This window comes from Anas acuta, chromosome 5 (assembly GCF_963932015.1).
Source record: "Anas acuta chromosome 5, bAnaAcu1.1, whole genome shotgun sequence".
NCBI lineage: Eukaryota > Metazoa > Chordata > Aves > Anseriformes > Anatidae > Anas > Anas acuta.
In genome coordinates, this window is record NC_088983.1 from 37,257,881 (window position 1) to 37,279,008 (window position 21,128).

Here is a 21,128-nt window from a genome sequence, read left to right on the forward strand (position 1 = left end):
TATCCACCTTCAACACGTCTGGCTGTCTTTGGAAACTGCAGTCAGCACGTACGGCTGCCGTTGCCAGCTGCCTCTGTCAGGAGGAACACGGTGACTTTGATCTGCAGAGCTCCAGGTGGCTCAGATCCCACTCCAGTAGCTGCCTCCCTCCTTCCTAATTCCTACGCAGCTGAAGGTGTCCCAGTGACTGCACCATCTACTCCCTTGCTATGGGCCAGTTGTGGCTTTTTTACCAAAACATCTTTAGTTTTGCAGCTGGGGGCTGCAGAAACAGAGGCCTTCTTATTCCCAAATGCCTCTGTAGCTGAGGGGTGCAAAGTAAAATAGGCTTACTTTGCTGTTGTTGTTTTTGAAGGTAATTGGGAACATTGCAGTCTGGTTTAGGCCAACCCTTACTTCAAACCACTTATAGATAGGTTTGTGGTGTGCCAGGGTTGCAAGTAACAGTAAAATACTATTTTAAAAAAGCCTGAAATGCTCAAATTTTCTGGTCCTGACAGAATTTGCCCTATTGGCATAATAGTGAAATTGAGAGGGGAGGCAGGGAGGCAAGAGCTAGCAGAGAAACTGAGAAGAGTAGAAATACACCTGGAAGACTGTTAAAAGCTGGCCTGGACTTCCAGTCCGTATGGCTCCTGCACAAGGAGGGCATGGTCTGAAAAGGGGCCGGGGAGCTGCTGTTGTGAACCACCCAGGGAAAACCAGGCCGTGCCAGGCCAAGATGTGGCAGTGGGACAGGAATTGAAGGGGTCATGGTTGGAGATGGGGAGCAGGGGAAGAGCTAGAGATCAGGTCCACACAGCATGGGGCTGGAAGGGTGAGAGAAGCCGTACTGCCTTGAGGCTGGAGGCTCAGCTGCTGGTGGTTGGATGCATGAACACTGATGAACTGCATCTCTCCAGTGGGCCTCAGAAACAGCAGTGTTAGGGAAAGGCCTGGATAGCACGGACTGACTGGATGCTATCTGATGAGCATGCCCAAGGATATGAATGAGCAGTAAGATGCAGTAATACATGTGAAAACCACAGCGTGACCTTTACACTTGCTAATTACTACAATTTGTGTGGCCGGCGCTGGGGAAATCCGGCCTGTGCTCGAGTCTGGAGCAAGAGGCTTTGGGAGGCTGCAAAGGAAGGAGGTGCACGGCCACCTCCAGGAATGCCAGGAAGGACCATGAGACTTGCTCGGCAGGGACTCTGCAAACATCTGGGAACCTGCAAAACAGCACCCTGTGCTTGGGGCTGTGCTCAGCCCAAAACGTTAGAAGATGATTCTGGCGGGTGATGTAAAATGTCCTTTGTCTGGAGACTCTGGCCCATGAAGCAATGCCTGTTCCTCACAAAGCTTGCACTTATTCCCTAGAATACTTCCAGAAAAAAAAAAAAAGGAAAAAAAAAAAAAAGAAAGAAAGAAAGAAAAAAAAAGTTCCTCTAAGACACCCTAAACCAATACCTGCTGTGACTAAGCCCTGTGGGCAGCTCCGCAGCTGATTTATATCCTCCCCCTCCAAAGCGAAGGGGTTAGAGTGGAAACAGACGCTGCGTTAAACATAGCCGAGGGCACCCAGCAGCACAATTCTGCAATAAAGCGGGGAGGAAACGGGACTATGGGGCGGCTGCTGCCAGGCATGACGCGGTTTCGTGTTTCCTCGTAGGCAGAACAGACCTCCTTTTGGCTGGTGCAGCTTTATGGGCTCGGTTGGGTTTATTATCCTGCAAATGTTTTGAATTCCACATCTTAATTTCCAGAGAGGCTTTTCTTAACTTTTGCTTTTTTTTTTTTTTTTTTTTTTTTTTTTCCCCTGGTTTTGATTTTTTACTACCGCTGCCTTAACCTCTTCTTTTCAACTGGGTTTCTTTCAGAAAACTGCCATTTTCTGAGCAAACAGAGGACCGGCATTCTCCCTGCCTGGGCTTCAGCTGCAAATTAATCTCTTTTCATAGTTTCATTTTATGTCCGCCCACTAACCCCACCACATTAACTCAGTCAACACATGGAAGTGAAATTTTTCCATGCGGGATCCTGTGGGTTGTGAGGCTGTGTGCAACACGTGACTGCCAGCTCCAGAGTTTTCTTGCACCTCTGGGTGGAAGGAAGTTCCCTCATCCCCCACATGTTCCAGCGGTTTTTGGTGCGATGTGAAAGGCCAGTTTTTAGTGCAACCCTTCTGTCTCCCCAGGGTTTATCTCCCTCCTGGAGAGGACAGCAAGTGCAAGTAATGACAATGCTGACAAAGATGGGCAGAGTCCCTTTGGCCCATGTAGAAGATGTATTTTATACTTCTACGTGATTCCTTTCACGTGAAAGCCTGGGAGGACTCAAGTATTTTGGGCACTTGGTGAGTATAACTGTACCTATTCCCCAGGTTGAAGAACCCGCAAGATACACAACTGCTAAGTGAAGGGGATTGTCTGGGAGTGGCATGGGATCAGAGGAAGAGCTGCAAAAATAATTTAGGGCTCCCGATACTTTTTCTCCTGTCTTAGTCTCCAGGCAACAGCAAATATTTCTCCTGAATGCTCTGGATGAGCAGATGCCAACGTTGATTCACAGGAAAAGGATGTAGCCACGCAAGCCATAGAAATGTTGTTTGGGATAGTAGCCACGGCCCCTAAGGAGACATTAAACTATATGGAACAAACACCAATGAAGTTATTTCTTGAAGCTCTTGCTGTGTTTGCTATAAAGAGATTTCTCAAGCAGTCTAATGTGGGAGCCATCGTGGTTTGCCCTGATTATAGCTACAGTGAGAGAATATACCGTGTTCTCAGCTCCGGAGATGCTGCAAGGGATTTGGGACACTAGCAAAGTCCTGGCTTACTAAGCCATTGCAGTCACAAGAAACAAAGAAAGGTTATGTCCAAGGCCAACATGAGAGAGTAAAAGGTGCAAAGGTGCACTTCTGCTTGGAAAAGAGACAGTACTAAAAATATGCAAAGAGGTTGCCTGCTTATTTTCTCTTGGCCTCAGGTCTTGTGTGCTATGCTTACAATAAACCCTATTTTCCCCATGACCTATACATTTATCAGCGGATTGAAAAGCTACAAACAAATCTAATTCACCCTCTCTTGAGGCTGCACAGCCAAAACAGCTAGGAGAACTGCAGAAAATTATTTTCCTCTAAATTTAGGTGGTGCGGCTTTGGATTCATAGACTGAATCTGCTGACCAAGATATTTTCCTTCTTCTGGCACTTTTCTGACCAGCAAAACACTTTATATGTGAATGAAAACAGAACTGGAAATGTTTCTAAACCATCTGAAAGTTTGTTTCTAAAGCTAGCAGCCTGGGAGAACTTGAGGGCAGGCAGCTGGAGGAGGCCAGCAGTCTCGTGATGGAGGCTGGAGACAGGCGGCCCGTGGGGTTATCAGTGTATCATCCAGGTTGGCAGGGATTTCTAGTGAGTCACCTAGACCTTCACTCTTAACTATGACAGGACTGATCTCATTATCCCCAAACCACCTCTCCGGCACAGACAGTTGACTTGTGTTAGCCTTGAATGTCTCCAGCACCGATGCTTCCACAGCGTTCCCATGTCAGAGTGGTTCACCGCTCAGGCTGTTCTAACTTCTCTTTAATTTAACCTAATATTTAACCCGAATGTCTCCTCGTGAGGTTTACAGCCATTAACTTCTTGCCCCATCCCCTTTGGCTAATAAGACTAGAGCCCAGCTTCTAGATAAAGTCCCTGCTGTACTCTTCATCAGCCTGGTCTCAGGGAATCTGCTTCCCCAAACCTTTCCACTGCTCTCTTCCCGTGTCTCTTCCATGCACAGGGTATCCTAAACCCACCCTTGTACTTTCATTTTCATCCTGATTCTGCTCTCATTGATGCTGTTCTTCCTCTGTTTTTGTTTGTTTCTTTGTTTGTTTGTTTTTGTTTTGTTTTGATTTTTTTTTTTTTGGAAATTCTTGGGAATTTATCTCTGCTGAGCTGCATGTGTGGGAATGCATGTAGGAATATGTAGCTCTGATTGGAGTGCCATGCTCCAAGGCAGACAGGATCCTTGGGCAGCTGCCCCTCTGTCAGGCATTCAGAAGAAGCTCTGCTCCTGCCCTTCAGCTTTCCTTCCTGAAAGAGAAGTGCTCATCCTTGTCCCCAGGGAACACAGGCTTTTAAACATGAGTCGAGTTGTTTCCACTTATCATTAACTTAGTTTACATAAATTACAGCACTTAACAGTGGCCATAAAATTATCCAGCCCTAAAAAAAATCAGCTGTAGATTTTGGCCCTGTGACCTCACTGATCAGCTCACTTCCAAAGGGCGAGTGTGTAGGGGAAGAAGAAGCAGTCCGTTTTCATCACAAACGTTCATCTCCCTTTTGTGGCAGCAGCTGGCTTGCTTGCTGTCCTGGTGTTGGTCCTTAGGCCTCTCGCTGTGAGCTCCACAGTTCTGAATTGCTCTGCCAAGCCCTTGCAATTTAAGCTGTCCAGCGTTTCTCACCAGTGGCCACCACTGTGGAGTGAAGTTCTGTCCTGAGAAAGAGGAGGTGGTGATCCTTTCTCTGGGATGCTGGATCACTCTGGGTCTAAATCTGGTGCAGACTCTTGGCCTGTCATACTTCTCACTCCGAGAGCTTGGCTGGTGATACTTATGTCCTCTGACAATCCTTGTAGGCGGCCTCATCAAAACTGGTGTAAAAATATGGATGACCCACAGAATGTTTACTAAGTCACCTCTATCTGCTCTTTCAATATTTTTTTCTAATTCAGCATATGACTATGTTGTCACATGCAACATGATTAGCAATTATAACCACTTAGGCTGATAAAACTACAGGCAATTAAGCCTCGAATACCACAAAAGGCGGGAGCAAGACATGGGTGAGCAACGTCAGAGGGCGTGAGATGGGGTTCTCAGTTCAGATCAGATACAAAGTGCATTTGATGCTTTCTCTACAGGACAGACAGCAGGGAACACAAGATGGGCTTCAAAATGTGCAAGTCATCACAGCAATAAACTCAGCAAAGTGACAGACAGCAGCCTGTCTGGGGTGGGTTCCAGCTGTGGAAGCCCACCCAGCTCCTCCAGCATGTCCAAATGGGGAGCTCTGCTCCTGCTTGGTGCCCCCCCAGCTCTGCCTCCCTCCTTCTTTGCACAGCCAGCATCTCCTCTCCTCCATGTGCTGAAAAGCTCGCAATGAGTTACTTTCTAAAAGGCCTGAAGAAGTTCAAAGGCTACGCTGAGTTCATCTCCTCTGGGGGATGGAAAAACCCAACGCCCTTGCGTTGCTCTGAGTGCCGTCCTACCCAGCCTCTCACCGCTCTTCACAGGGCTGCGGGCTTGTACAGTTTGTACACACTGCCTGTGTCAGCTCAAGATTTTGCTGCCACGTTAACTGCTGCTCTTTTCACACAGGTGCTATACTTCCCTACTGGGTCCTGGAGGACGTATTTAGGTAGTGAAATGGGCTTTTTATTCATTGGCATATCGAAAACTGATAGACAGCAGACTTTAATATTATAATTTCTATAATCAGGGTTTTTAAAATGTACTTTCTCCACCTTTCTTCTGGTATGTGGAGATAAATTGTGAATAGGCCAGAGCTGACAGAAGCGTGGGTCACTTCAGTTTTAGCTTGTCTGTTGCGTGTAGTCCCTCTGGTGGGATTGAGACTGATCTGTTCTTCCCCATGACCGAAAGTGAGGGATGGTCAGGAATCCAGCCTGCCTGGTTTCCCAGTTCCATCTAAGTGAAAAATAAGAAGTACATAAGAAAAAAAATCAATGATGATGAAAAAGCAAAATCTAGGTAAAGGCAAGATACAAACTCCCTTTCAGTGCTCCTTGACTCACAGAACTGGTCCTGAGCTGTTATCATTTGGTCTGCCAATAGCACAAACCACAATATCCAATGTGAAGTAGAACAGGAGGAGGGGAAGAAACCACAGCTTGGCTCTGAGCATCCGATCAGTGGGAAAAACAGTGCTGGTGGGGGCTGAGGGCTCCAAATCCAGCTGAGGACCTCTAGCCCATGGGCTCTGCTGGATTTCAGGTGCTTCCCAACTAGAGCAGGGGATGAGGGACCGGCAGAAAACCAGCTTCAGAAAGTGGCTGTACTTTGTCTAGCTCTGAATAGCTGTTCCTGGTCCTGCTTTTTCCAGTTTTGAAAAAGGTCTGGAAAGACCTGGAAAAGAAAATTCTGGAAAGGGAGAAGAAAAAAAAAGAAGAAAAAAAGAAGAAGAGAAGAGAAGAGAAGAGAAGAGAAGAGAAGAGAAGAGAAGAGAAGAGAAGAGAAGAGAAGAGAAGAGAAGAGAAGAGAAGAGAAGAGAAGAGAAGAGAAGAGAAGAGAAGAGAAGAGAAGAGAAGAGAAGAGAAAAAAGAAAAGAAAAGAAAAGAAAAGAAAAGAAAAGAAAAGAAAAGAAAAGAAAAGAAAAGAAAAGAAAAGAAAAGAAAAGAAAAGAAAAGAAAAGAAAAGAAAAGAAAAGAAATGAAGAGTGAAACTGAGATCAGGAAAAGGAATACAAAGTCCCAAACAAACATGTTTGTGATAGAGGAAATGGATTTTTGAACCCTTGCGATGTTTGGTCTTTCGGGTTGTCAGCAATCTGTTGCGTGCTGAACACACAGGACAGTGTGGTGGAAATACCTATGAAGCAGAGGCAGCCTTATCAAGGTACTGTACCAGGAAATGCACCGCTTTCATGGCACCTCGTGCACGATACTATGGTTAAACCCAACAGTACGCCTCATCATAACATGTGCCTTATCAACCTCACTATCTGATGACAACAGCAGCCCTCAAGAGACCAGACTGACATCATTCAAAACCTCAGTAGTTCAGAGCTCAAGCTGAAGTCTGTAGCTAGGCTACTCGCCGTGCTGGACTCTGTTGATCTGCTTGTACTGAACTTGCAGACGCTTTGCTGCAGGAAGAGGAATATAAAAATCAAGCCCAAACAGCTTTTTCAAAATGCTTCTTACAGACAGACAATCATGCTATTTAGCAAATGAATGCAGTAAGGAAGAGGTTTTTGTCCTTGGCAAGTAGAAAAAGTCCGGTCCACAGCTTTCCACAACTTTGAGAGTGGGAGAAAAGCCCAAACCAAAACACCGTCACTGCCTGAAACAGGAGAGAAGTGGTGATTTGGTACCGAGCCCCATTCCCAACTGACCCAGCTGTAGCTGTGTCTGGCTGTGAGGTTTGGGATCATCCCACACCAGACAGGGGATAGCTGTCAATCCAGCCGGATCTCTGCATCCTCAGACCCTAATCTTTGCCATGGGTGGTTCATGGTTGCACTGTCTCTCCTCATTTGGCTTCTGCTGGTTCACCATGGCAAACCACGCTGGCTCTGGCCTCCTGGCCTCATCTCTTTAATTTAAGATGAGGGGAATTTCAGCAATCACAAAAATAAGAAACAGAAAATAGACTAGGCTTCGCTTGTGAAATATTCAGCAGACTGCTCTGGTTTTAATTTGCTCTCCCTGTCCTGGGTTCTTCAAAACACCTTCTCTCATTTACGTCAGCACAGATTTACCACACCCCACTTATTTCAGACCTGGATAGCACCATGGAAAAAGATTACCAGCCTTTCGGAGCTGCAGCTTTATGTCTCAGACAAAAGAAGATCATATGGGGCCATATTCATCTGTGAACTGCCTTCACACAGCAACTAGCACAAGTGAGCCTGCTCCTGCTTGGAGTTTGCAATGCCACAAATTTGTTCTGAAAACAAATGCTTTTTTTTTTTTTTTTTTTTTTTTTTCAGATTGCTAGACGAGCTTTCAGAGGGAAATGAAGCCGGATTTAAACACTGAATGCATGCATAGCAACAAGAGGAGGGCCATCCAGCACAAGGATGCTAAGTGTCCCTTTACAGCCCCCATTGAGGCCCAGCACAACCTCCTGGGGCGATGCAGGGCACAAGTGGGCCAGGCCATGCTGTGACCCAGGGCAGTGGAGCACGCCTCCCCCTGCCCACACTGTGCTCTGGAGCATTTTGAGATGTCCAAATTTGTCACTGGGATCTGGGGAACTAGGAAGGGCGGCAGGATTCAGGAGGTACCAGCATGACCAAGCTCTCTGCTGGTGCCACTTCTTGCTGTGTGGAAAAGTGAGGTGACATGGGGACCCTGGCCACTGGTCCTGCGCTGTACTTTTTGGTCAATCTGCCCGAACAAAGCGAATCCACTGAGAGAACAGCAGAAAAGCCTGGTTGAAACTGATGTCTCTGTGGATGCCTTTTTGGTGTCTCCCACACTGCCCCAGCTGCTCAGGACATGAGGCAGGATTAGTGCCGCTCTGAAGGGCTGCATGCAGGCACCACCTATGAGCCCGGTGGGAGCTGGCTCAGAGAAGATGCCTCCACCTTGCAGGGCAGTATCTGCATCCTCACTGTGTATCTGCACCCTCACTGTGCTCTCACTGTGCTCGTAAATTGCTGGCTCCCTACCCTCCCATCACGGCTGTGCATCTCCAGTGGCGGTATGACTAACCCGTCAGGTTACAAGTGAGAGCTACCTCAGCAATGCGTAAAGGTTTTGTTGTTGTTGCAGAGTGTGGCACACTGAGAATATGTGCATGGGAACCACCTGGTGCATGACTGCTTTTTTCGCACCCTTGAATGCAAGTACAACAGAGTAGGGGAGAGCTGACACGTATCAAAGGTGTCTCCTAGCCCTGCAAAAAGCAAAGCTGGAACTTCAAGGAAGAGATGCTCCAAACACTTGCCATAGTTAGGCTGGCCCTTTATACTCCTGTAAAGCTTTACTGCTGCCAAAGGAGGAGGGGGATTGAAAGCCACCCAACAAAAGAAAAAAAAAAAGAGATTTTTTTTTTTTTTTTATAGTGGGCAAATAGGGAAAAATTGACTCAGTGAAGGCCTGGCTCAAGGGGAGGGCTGGAAAAGGGATCTGGTGGAAATAAAGCCCCTTCAGACAGAGCATTAGATAAACCCAGCTGTGTCACGGGACTGCGGGAAGCCTCCCAGAACAAGTGTAGGGAGCTTAAAGTGTTTCTTTGAAGCATACTGTTACTCTCTATTTTGTTGAACATACTTTGTGGTTTTTATGCACTTTGAGGAGCACTGAGAACGCAATGTGCCACAGGCAGAAGCTTAGAGCAAGACTTGATTTGAACACTGAATAATTTTAAAATGTCTTCTCCCACAGTAGTCTCTAAAATATTCCTCCTCTGAAGCAAGCTTGTTTTTTTCTCTGCCTGACATCCCTAACACTTATCTGGCCCTGCTGTATTATTTCATTAGTGGTTTGGTTGATTTACTTTCATTATTGATAAAACTATCATAAAACATAAATGTTAAATAAACAACACACCGAAAGGTGGTTGAGATGGGGGTTTGTTAAGAAACACAGGTGGGGTTTTTCAGGTTTAGAGACAGCTCTGGTCTTGCTTACCTGAAGAGGAAAGGCTCTTGAATGGCTCTTGTGCAATATGCTGATGGTCTGAGTATCCACATCACAAACTCTCCATGACAATTGCCACCAATCGACCACTTGTTGGCTGTTTCCACAGAGCAGCCCAGGAATGAATGAGTCATGGAAACTGAATTCCCCTGTCCCCCGGCTGCCTCTCCGGGCCATCCCAAGGAGATGCCTTGGCAACAGAAGAGGGAAGTTAGCGCTGCTTTTTTTTTTTTTTTTTCACGCTGTGAAACATTGATCAAACAAAGCTCTTTTTGCTTCCACCCATGCCAAGGCAGCGTTTGTCATGAGTGCCACCTGAATACATTTGCACTGAAAGAACAATCTCAAGTGGAGCTGGGCACATTACTTCACGTAAATAATTGATTCTATGCTGCTTCAGGCCAACAAAAAATGCATTGTATTTGCAAATAGCTTCAGCAAAAAATACTTAGAAATATTGCCACACTTAAGTGCTGCAGTATCCAAATGCTGTTTTTCATTTTAGAATGATTTTTCAAGGGTTTGGTTATATTTTAGTAATTTCTAAGTGAAACAAAACTCTTGGAAAACAAAAACAAAAACAAAAAAAGGAAAGGAAAGAAAGAAAGAAAAGAAGAAAAGAAACAAAAAGAAGAAAAAAAGAAAAAAACCGAACAGATTAAACATTTGGTGCTTTCCCGAATACCCGAATAGAGAACGCCTATTTGGGGGGGTGGGGGGGGGAGAAGGTTCCATTTAATGAGGAAACCAAATTCTTTTTATTTGAGATCTGCCTGGAACAGTAATCAATTATGCACACAGCTCCACTACTCTGCAGCTCAAATATAAATACCAGTAAGCCCAAGCAGGGAGGTATTCAGAATTCCCCTTGAGGTATTTTCAAGTGAAAAAAGAAAAAAAAAAAAGTGAGTTTAAAAAGTCTGAAGGAGTTTCTTTCTTTACACTGTTAGTACACTGGGAGAAAGCAGTGCAAGGCTTTCCTTAGCCCCGGACCTTTCACTAGGAAGGCGTCTCTTTGCTTTTCCTTTTGTTAGACCTGCACACACAAGAAAGTAAACACAGCCTCAAAGCAGAGCTCGTGATGCAGCTGGGCCATAGCCGCTGGGATCCTGACCAGGTGGATCACCGCTGCTCCCACACCATGCCCTGTCCACGCTGCCTGCACGCCCCCAAAACCCACACTGTGCTCCTCTGAGGTGCGTGCTTCATATCTCCTGCGAAATTGGAATGTGTCTTGGGGTTACAGCGAGATAGATGGACGCGGATCAAATGACTGCACCAAATACTTCCGTGCTGGAGCTTGTCCTGGCTCTTAATGCCGTGAGGGGATCTAGTTGTGCCAGAATATGAAGTGCTGATTTAGTGCTGAGTGACTCAGCACCCATCAGAGATTTTTAGCTCACATGCCTGTGACATGAGCTTGCACGGACGCACTCCAGTTGAACAAAGCAGCGTGGCCAGGAGATCTGTGGTAGTGGTCCCACCTCCCCTTCCCCTCAGGGGGCTGCAGCAGCATGTGATGGCTGCTCCCACCTCGCCTAGCTCCGATCCGCCCTCCTGCTATAGGCAGAAAACACCAGGGCAGGCTCCTTGCCTCCACCCCACTACCGCTGCCAACCAGGGCCACCCATGGCCACGGCAGGGGGACCATGGGGCAGGACGAGCAAGGGAAGCAGGGCACAAGGCTGAAGGGCGGCCTGGGGAGGCCGGGGTGCCTGCAGCCACCGCGCTTTGCACATCATCACAGGGCAGGGCCCGGCCTGAAGGGCCTGCCTGCCGCAGCACGCCCCGTTCCCACCGGCTCGCCCCAGCACGAAGCCGGGCTGTCGAGAACGCGTCGTGCCGGGCGTTGTTAACCACACTTCCGCAGTGGTTTGTTTTGTTCCTGCTCTGCAGCACAGGCCCCGGGCTGCCGGGGCAGGGGCGGCGTGGGGACACCGTGCTTCTCTTGGCAGGATGCGTGGGCTGCCCTGACTCCGCTGTGACATACGCACTTGCGTTTCACATCTCTGATATTTAAGAGGGACACAAAGCTGCTGCCCCGATGAGCCACGGGGCTGCCGGATTAGGCCGAGGGCTCCCCTGGGAGCCCTCACCTGCTGGCGGCCAAGCCTGGGTGCTTCCCAAGGAGCCTCACAGGTGTTGTGCAAGGCTGCCACGTGGAGAGCACTGGGAAAACAATGACTGAACCTGGGAGAGTGCAAGGAAAAGTGATGCAAACGTCTAGGGAATGACGCTCTGGGAATCGTTCTGATGGAAAGGGCAATGTGACTCCCCAGTTTTGCAACACTGCCCTTCAATGGGGTGTTATCCACCCACATTTCCAGATCCAGCAGACTTAGGCTGCTGCAATAAGCTTTCCTTTAGTCATATCTTGAATCCATCTGGAGATGGCAGCTACTGCAGAAACACAGCACTTGTTCTTGCACTTGTTCAGGGAGTCATCTTGGGAGCACATGATGACTCTCCCCTTACATACTGTCACAGCAGCTCTCATCAGGAGCTTCTGTACCACAGCCCCCTTGCTAGAAATGAGGAGGTCTCTGTAGGGAAATGAGGACACTGGAAACCACTGCCTCTGCCAGGATGAACCTGAATTTGCTGGTTTTCCAGGGCTCCTCCTAAAGCCAAATCTTGGAAATACTTAAGTTTTCTAGGACAGTATGTTTCTGCTCCTCAGAAGAAAGGAAGCATTAAAAAGGATTTCTGGAGGTGTCACACTTTTCCTTACTGAACTGGATACTTTCTTACTGCAGAAATTGAATGAATTTGTTAATTGCATTTTGGGTTATCCCAAACCTAAGGCTAGGTTTTCCTTTACTCGAGAAAAGGCAAGTAAGTGCAGTACCTCTGAATTCCTGACTAGCTAAGCAGAGTCAAAAGAAGCTCATATGAATAGTATTGTGGGCTGATGGTTACCATAAAGGACATGGGGCTAGAGCTGGGCTCTGTTCTATGCACCAACTGGGACCAGTCTATAAAATGGATCAAATAATACCCAGCTCTCTAAAACACTTTGGAAGCATGTTGTGGTTTTGAATGTTTGTAGCTCCCCCTGTTAACCAAGCTCACAGATAAACTAGAACTGTTTGCTAAGTGAGTGCTAAAAGAAAACATTTTAGTTTTCTTTCACTGAAGTACTCAAGTTCAAATTGGATAAAATTTGTTTTGTTCTAGGAATCACTGAAATTACGGAAAAAAAGCAAACAAACAAATCAAAAAACCCTCTGATAGTACTTTACAAAATCCCAGAAATAACAGAAAATACCTAATACTATGCTATGAAAAAAGTTCAGTTTTATTTCCAGACAACTAGAAAAGATCTTAACAGCTATTAACTTGTGAGTAGATCTGTAACTCTCTGCTAGCAGTAACCACATTAATTGCATTTAGGGTAAATGCACAGCACCAGAACAGTGACGATACGCCACTTACACCCTATCTGTGCTGTATTTCAAGTGCAAGTAGTACTTGGCTAGTGGGTTGGCCTCAGCTGCTCGAGAGCAGGGGCCCAAATCTGCTTGCTGCATTGGTTTCCATTTAGCAGCTTGAAGGGCATCGAAGCTGGTTACAGCTCTCTGGCCTGCATGTCTGCAAGTTGCGTATTTGATGAGTACACATCTTGTTGAGATAGGCTAAAACTGAAACCGTGAGGGGGGGAAATGAACTCAATAGGGTTCCTGGCAACATTTCTTCTGCAGCTTGGCTGTTTGAATCAGCAGCTTATGATGCTCAACATAAACAAATTGCAAAATGGGAGTCTTGAGGAGCATCATTGTTTTAAGGATCAATCTGGTTACCTCACGTAGGAAGAAATGCACAGCGGTCTGTATTGTTGCACTGTTTTATAGAAGTAGTGTGGCCCATGCCTGCTGTCATAGACTGACTGAGGTGGTGGGACAAAACAGGATTGAGCCTCTACCACTGGCATGCAGGGCATGTGCTTCATGTGGTGCCCACTGCAACCACATGGTCACATAGCCCTCATCTGGACCCTCAGCACCTCCTGTGGCAGTGATTTTTGCCCCCCTTGTCTCCATGCCAGCAGAGGTCTGCCTTCGCCTGCAGTGCCCTCCTGTGCTTGAGGCCAGGGCCTCCATGGTGGGAATCTGACCTGACCTTCCCAGCCCCTGGGTGTTCCTGTCCTGTCCTGTTCAGAAACTGTTAATCATCCTGAACTACTTACTGGTTTTGTGATCTTAAACAGGGCTTGAACTCAACTTTCTAGAGGTGAAAGCATAATGTCTTACTGTAACTCATTTTACCAACCAATCCTATCCTGAACCTAACAATATTTTAATCACAAAATCCAACCTCAAAACCCACAGCATTTTCAGTTACTGTATTTCATCACCACACAGCTGAAAACAACTCTTTTTTTTCAACCACCCTTGTTTTTTTAAAGTGAATCACAAACCATGGAACTTAACAGACGGAAAAGACCCAGAGAAATTCTCTCTCACTAACCCTGGTGTATACAAGGAATAATATAATTAGAGTAAAAAGCATTTCTCTACAGTCACACAGGTATAGCAGAGTAATAGGAGTCGGCCTCCTCTTTGTTCAGCTAAATAGTCCATCCTAAAGAAGCAAAGAGGATTGTTGCCTATAAGGTGTTGGTGGTGGTGTCTTTTTTAATTAGCCCAAGGAATGGAGCCCTTGCCTTTTCCCCAGAAGCCAGTTCCATGCTCTAATAGATTTTACCATTACACTTTATTTCCTGGTAAGTCTTTTGCTGCTCATTTTGCTGCTATTCTTGGCCATACCCCCTTGAATCACACCAAGGAATAATTAGCTCTGGGTCTCAGCAGGTTTCACCCACCAGAAAAACGTTAGCTATCATGAATGCTCTGTGCAATATCCACAAATAGTATTCAGCTGTTCCTGGGAAGACTGGTCCTTATTAGTCACTTGGGTTTATTGGTGAGAAAACCAGGACATAAGAATTGAAACTCCTATAGAAAAACTGCAAGATAGCCAAGGGAGAAAGCCTGATCTTCAGGCTGTCACTCCTAAGTGATAGCCACCTTTCTTCCCATGGTGATTACAGTCCTGAGAATCAATGGGCATTTCACAACCTGACAACGTGTTTACAGTTCCCAGCCTCTTAGAGTCTGGCTGCGGATGTGCTGGGACAATGGTTCCTGGTATGTTTGGTACTTGTGCTGATCATGGGGCTGGAAGGGAACCCTCAGCCTCTTCCTGGTTTCACTGTCAGTGAAGTAAATCTGAATTACTCCAGATTGAAGGACATGTCTTCAGCAGTACAGTCAGGCTCTCAAGAGCTGCTGACACTCAGGTAAAGCATAGCTGTTACATTTGGCATTGCCCAGGCTTGGCTGTCATCGCAGTGTCCATGGCTGTGCCTGGGGGTGCCCTGGCAGGGCTGGCCCAGAGCCTTCCCACTGCCATCCCTGCAGGTCCCTCCAGGGCAGGACAGATCCAGCACAGGGCCTTGGCCCAAATGGCACAATCAGGCTCTCAATGGGAGCTGATTACCTTCTGTCATGTCTGCAAGGGAGGGAGGGACTCGCTCTGTGCCTTGATCAACTTTATGCAGCCTCCTATTTGGGGGTTTAAAAAATAAGCCTTCATAAAATCTCCCCCAGCCCCCTCTCCCATAACCTACACCCACATTTTTCTCATGGATGACTCACTGTTAAAACAAAATATTTCTCCAGCTTGAGTTTTTTCTGTACTGTGTATTAGAAACAGCTGAATAACTGCCTTAATATCAGTCTGCTTGGGTGACTGTGAGAGCATGTGTGCCTGGGTGACTGTGAGAGTGTGTGTGCCTGAGCATATGGATACACACATATGTGTACATATGCTTTCTCTGTTTTTAATTTGAGTTTGTCTTTTGCCCTTTCCACTCCTTTACCTTTCATTTTCTTTTCTTTTTTTTTTTTTTTTTTAATTTTATTTTTGGTCCTCTTCCCCCTCTCTTCTGTGTGTGTCAAATGTATCCACAAACACTGACATTCAAGCCCATGGTTCGACATCACAGTGTGAAGAGCAATATAAAATTACCTCATCCATTTCTTCATGATAAACATAAACGAAGTGATGAAGTTATTTCATGTGATATGTGATACAAGAAGAGAGTTAAACCAGATCAGTTTAATTTAGACAAAGGAAAACATGAGATGAAATAACAGGAAAAGTGTCCTTGGCTTGTTAGATAGAGGAATAATTAGTTTGTCCACGGCAATGATTGAACTGGGCATTTTGTGCACAACTTGTTTGAAGTGACAAATTCTGCTCTGTCCCTGGAGTGAGGGATGTGCTCATCACTTTGATGTGTGCAGCCCTGAAATCAACAGCACGGTAAGCCACAGGGGCAGAGATGTCAGAGATGGCAAGCGGTTTCTTGGTGCAACAAAAAGGCCACTTGTGAGGTCGTAGTGAAGGAAAATTCCAATGACTGTGTGCAATATTTGGAAAAAACAAAGAAGAGGGTTGACGTTAAGATGCATCCAGGTATAAAGGTTGCACCCACTTAGGTTATCACCCACCAAAGCCTCCTCTCTAGATCTCAGACATTCAGCCAGTTTCCAAAAGCTATAAAGCCAGATTGGTCGGGTGAAGGTAACGAGAACTGTTCTGGGAAAGTAACCTGCAGCACAGCTGCCATTCAGCCCAAAGGAGCACAGCACTGGTCTTGCGACACAACGCCGCGAGGGTGCACGTCCCCATTCAGCTCCCGCCGCTGCCATCTTGTGCCACCATGTCGCAGCTGATGCCAACATGGCTGCCAGGGCTCTCTGCTCTCACCTATGCACCAGGGTGGGAAAACAGACATAATCGGCTCGCTGTGGCCACGACGGCTTTGGCTGTGGGCTGTGCAGGGCAGGAGCAGACGGAGCAGACCTTCTCCACCTCCTGCTCAGCAGCCAGCAGTGGCTGACGGCGATGTACAACTTAACAGGCTGAACAGGTAGGGCAAGCGTGGCGGCAGAGCAAGTTCCCCTCACACTCCACCACCCACAGCATTGGGGCTGAAGTCTCTACTTGAATGAAAGTGCAAGTGTTAGGTGTGGTACATGAGTTATGCATGAAAAGTTTAATGTGTTTAAGGGTACAGCCTCAACTAGCAGCTAACAGCCGTGAATGAGCCTTGGGGCGAGCCCAAGCCAGCTTCCACTCAAGTCGATAGAGGTACGGTCTTTTGGCTTCAGTGGGAACAGGATGAGGTCCTTCATGACCAGCCAAGGAGCGATTAGTCTAATGATGTAATAGTGCTTGTAACTGCCTGTTCGGGCTTAATTCAGCTCTTTTGTGAACATGCATCGTGGCAGTCTGTAATTACGTGATCACAGGCTACTTGCTCTACAAGACTCTGCCTCATTTGAAGCCCAGGACGGCCGGTGAGGCAGGCAGAGAGGTAAGGGCAGGAGGGCCCTCTCCAGCCCCCACTGTGCTGTCTGGCTTCCCACTGCAACCGGCTTCCTGCGGGGTCTTGGGCAAGAAAGCGCGCTAACGCTTGCGTGGCAGGCACTGGGTTCATGTTTCACCAGCAGCATAAGCCTGGCCTTTTCTAAATATAGGAGCTTGGTTTTGCAATCTTACTGATCTCTGAGCATAGCTTTGTGTAAGGGGTAGTCAACAGACATAATGGCTTTAGGTTTAAACTGCCTTTACAGCCTATCCAGATCCTCATGGCAGGAGGTATGAAAATCCCTTGGCTTGTCTACTAAGGTGTGGTGGCACACCTATCTGCTGGCAGCAGTAGACCAGATTGCTGTTGGCAGCAATATCAGTTAAAACAAAAGGTTTTATCTCCCTGATTTCACACCACACGTTCTCTCTGCTTCTGGCCATCTTTCCAATCTCACCTTCTGCTTCATTTAAAGAGCTCCAGAGACTCTGCTGGCCTGGTTTCCAGCATCCCAAAAAGAGGTCTGAAGATCCATATGCACACTGACAGATAGGAGACATGAATGGAGGGAGAATATGATAGGAAACACTGCAGCAGTGAAGACTGGAGAACAGGGTGAGCTGAGAAGGAGAGGAGAAAGAGATATGTGACCGTGGTAGTGGAAGGAAGCACAGGAAGAGATGCAGGATAGTAAACGAGCCACAGAGGATCTAGAGGGTCTGAAGGAAAGAACATAGAACAGGAAAAAAAGGTCTGAAGGTGACAATCAGGAAAAACAGAAGAAAGAAATCAAAATAGAGAAAACAAATACAATGACTCTACTAGAAGGCAAAAGCAGGAAAGACGATACAGTACAACACGACACCATCTAGGAAGGCTTCAGATGTCTTCCTGCTACTCTGTCTCCTGGGAGCTCTATGCTGCTGCACCTCTGGGCCTCACAGTGTCACCCTGAGGGGTCTCAGCATTGCCCTATGGCGACAGACCAGGAAGGGACAAGGCACAATGGTACCCGAGGCACTGACCCTGCTAACCTCTGCACTCCCACCTCACGCTGGTGGCTCCTGGTCCAGCTCACTAGCTCTGGTGTTGGTATCATAAAGGTCATGCACGCTGCTGTCACCAGTCATTGTGACTTGGTCCTTCCTTGACTGAGATCACTTAGTAGGTGAGGCAGCATCCTGGGTTGATGTGGATGGAGCTGAGAACTCCCAAAAGACAAATGATTTGATATGTAAAATGAACAAACATGAGACTGATCTCTTGTAAATGTGGCTAGACTAGGAAATATGTCAAAAGAGCATGTTACTCCTCAGCGAAGCTGTTCTTTGGGCCTGATTTTTATCTTATGCAGGGATGGAGTAATCCCACTGACGTCACTGGACTGACGCCGGTGTAAAACTGGTGTGTACAACTGGTGAAATAGGTCAGATTGCTATACTCGGAGGCGTAGCTGCTGAGTTCAGTGATAAAAATGAGATTTTGCAGCTATTTCCTCCCTGCAGAACTCCCCAGCCCACAGAGAGCAAGCTGCAAGCTGCTCCAGGCACCGCTCGGGGCTGGGTTGTGGGGTTTTCTCCAGCACCTCTCGCCACCCGGACAAGCAGTTTCCACAGACCTGTAACAGTAAAATGCCAATTTTGTTGATGCTCCACACTTCCTGTTGCTAAAAGCAAGAAGAAGCACTATGTGCCTGGTCTCTGGTAGAGCCCACATCAAAACAGTTCCGTTCGTTGAATGGAATAAAGTAGCTGAGGATTCAATGTGTTAGTAATTGTGACCACTGATCAGCCGCTTGATTTCACACCCTATTTTTTATGCTAAAGTGCAAGACGTTATTATTACTCTAATCCCATGTGGGTACTTGACTTTTTATAAAAGCTTTCCACTGGAGATGTGGAATGAAGTGTTGTCCTCAGAGCCACATTAACGTCTGAGTCTGGGCTTGCTCTGTCGTGGTGCGGAGGGTAATTGTGCGCAGCCACCATGTGCCTGGTGCCCAGCATATTGCTCTGGGATTTCTGCAGTCATGCGAGCTGCTAATAAACAACCCACAACTCTCCTATGAACGGGTCCCTTTCCTTCACAAAACAGTGTCGGTGCAATCCGCCCCACACCCATCACACCTAATCCCTTCTTGGAAGCAAATATTGAAAGAGGAAAAAAGAAAAAACAGCAAATGAAATGAGGAAGAAAGAAAAGTAACGCCCAAGGAGCTTGGCTGAGCCTCACATCCCCCATGTGGGGAACCAGGCAGCTGACTTCCAGCCTCCCAGGTGATGTAATGTGAATTAATGTTCATTTAGCAGCCGCACACACACACCTCAGCCGCTCCACGCTGATGAGCAGAGCAGGCAGGAGCAAGCAGGCGGCTCTGGAAGCTGCTAGCGAGATGTGCGCCCTGGTGTGCACATGGAGTGACGGCCATGCACTCACCTTGCCTCTTTGATGCTGCTGAAGTGTTCTCTGCTTTTGGAGTCCAAAGCTTTCCAGCTTGCCCATGGGCTACATGGAAATAAGGTGGAAGCAAGAAACAACTTGCTTGTCACAGGGGAAAAGCAGCCTGATGTTTGTAGCTACTAAACGGCATGTTACAGATTTGAAATGAGTGGCTTGAGCACTTGCCATGGTTAAAAATCAACTTTCCCCCCTCAGAGGAGTAGAGCTGTTTCCCAGCCTGGTGTCCTGACCAAACCCCACCAGCAGCAGTCAGATTTTGCCCCTGTTCATTGCAGCAGGCCAATTCAATATTACTCAGTGCCTGTCTGATATTTTACAGTGATTTTTCACCCTTGGAAAGTGCTATGTTTCTCTCCCCTGGTCTCTCATTTCACTGGTTGATCTGTGTGCCTGTGAGATTTTTCCTTGTTTGTTGACAGACAGTCACTTTTACTACACGTGAGGCGTAGGGTTTTTTTGTTCCTTTTTTTTCTCCAACACTTTTCTGTGTAATGTTTTCCGCATTTGGTCTCAACCCACGGTTCTCTTCTCAGAAAAGAGTCACCTCAGCTATATTTCCGCATGTGTGTAAACACACATATATGTGTTAAAAATATCCTGCTACATGCAGATGCAGAATATTCCATTACCTCAGTATTAGTCTAGCTAAGCCCAGTAGCAGTTTAAAATGAGCCATAATCATGTAGATCATATGCTACCTAGATCAAGCTTACCACTTCAGCCCAGCCCTTGCTGGCAAGTCCCTGTGGCTGGAGGGGAACCAGCCCGAAGAGTTCCCTCAAGACACACACGAGATGGCTGCTGCTCTCAGCCTGGTCCCCAGGGGAGGCGCTGGGCTGGATTTCCCCTCCAGCTGCATGGCTGCTGCCGGTGGAGAAGATCTGGCCTGCAATGACCAGCCCTAAAACAGAGATATCATTGACCATCCATTGCAGCCACTGTAGGTACATTTACATATAAAAGCCGAGCCTGAGAGATAAATAACAGATAAGCCTGACCATTTTTCAGGTGCTGGAAAGTCTGACGGCCTCCTTTATACAAACACAGACTTAAGTACTATTCACCTCAGGGGTGTGGATGAGTTTATCTTGGTTGGGAATCCATGGAAATGACTTTTAACCCCTAGCATTGTAATACATTGCCCAATGCATCTATATAAACATGAACCATATTTATAGTGTAATGATCCCTAGGGTTCATTAAATACCATAACAAGGACTTTCGGAAAGCAGCCAGATATCCTGCTCCTCCAAGCTATATTAAGAAAGGCCAAACTATTGCAACAAAATATTTATTTATTTATTTATTAAACTAGCCTTGAATTATTTAGCACGTTCTCTAAGGGATTATTGTCTCATGTCCTTTCTCAGCATCTGAGGTCTGGAGAGTCGGGACTCTGCAACCATTCAGTGAAGTTAACCCTTCTCTGTTTCCTTCGGGAAGCTGCATCCATGGAGTGCTCCCTTTGCAGGCACCAGCACGTTGCAGTCAGCAGCATTTTTCAAGCACAGGTCTGCTCTGAGAAATGATGCTGTACAAACACATATGGCAAGGTCTCACAGCCTTTAAGAGGGTGAAATCAACAGCAGGCCACACAAATTCAATTAAAAGTCTGTAGAGATTAACCCTGGAAAGCAGTACACCTGAATAAAAAAATTGCAAGTTTTATGAACCTACAAAATGCTGTATGTGGCTTATGGTGTGTTAGCAAAGTTAAGGCTGATACAGTATACAGTTAGAAAAAAAAAAGTCACTTCTGGTGCTCAAGAAAAAAAAAAAGATTCTGCAGTTCATTACGTGGCTCATCTGTGTCAGTGCTGCAGGGCTCAAAAAAATAAAAAGCAATAAAATCCGACTTTGTCTCTAATACCAGCAGATCCACGGCTAAATATGCAAAGGCACAGCTCTCTTTTGTAAGAT

At 46.7% G+C, this 21,128-nt stretch overlaps 1 protein-coding gene across 7 annotated transcripts in view; it reads right to left on the bottom strand.

The window, feature by feature from the left end:
• Positions 1 to 5,440: 5,440 nt before the first annotated feature.
• The window catches only part of RAD51B (RAD51 paralog B), a 465,395-nt gene continuing 449,707 nt past the window's right edge, over positions 5,441 to 21,128 (bottom strand). For all 7 annotated transcript variants that reach the window (XM_068684193.1, XM_068684192.1, XM_068684195.1 and 4 more), the window contains 2 exons: positions 9,362 to 9,560; positions 5,441 to 5,690 (listed from right to left, as the gene is read on the bottom strand). In XM_068684193.1, coding sequence (XP_068540294.1) covers positions 5,576 to 5,690; positions 9,362 to 9,560 — 314 coding nt within the window. In that variant the 3' untranslated portion in view covers positions 5,441 to 5,575. The remainder of the gene's footprint in view (positions 5,691 to 9,361; positions 9,561 to 21,128) is intronic.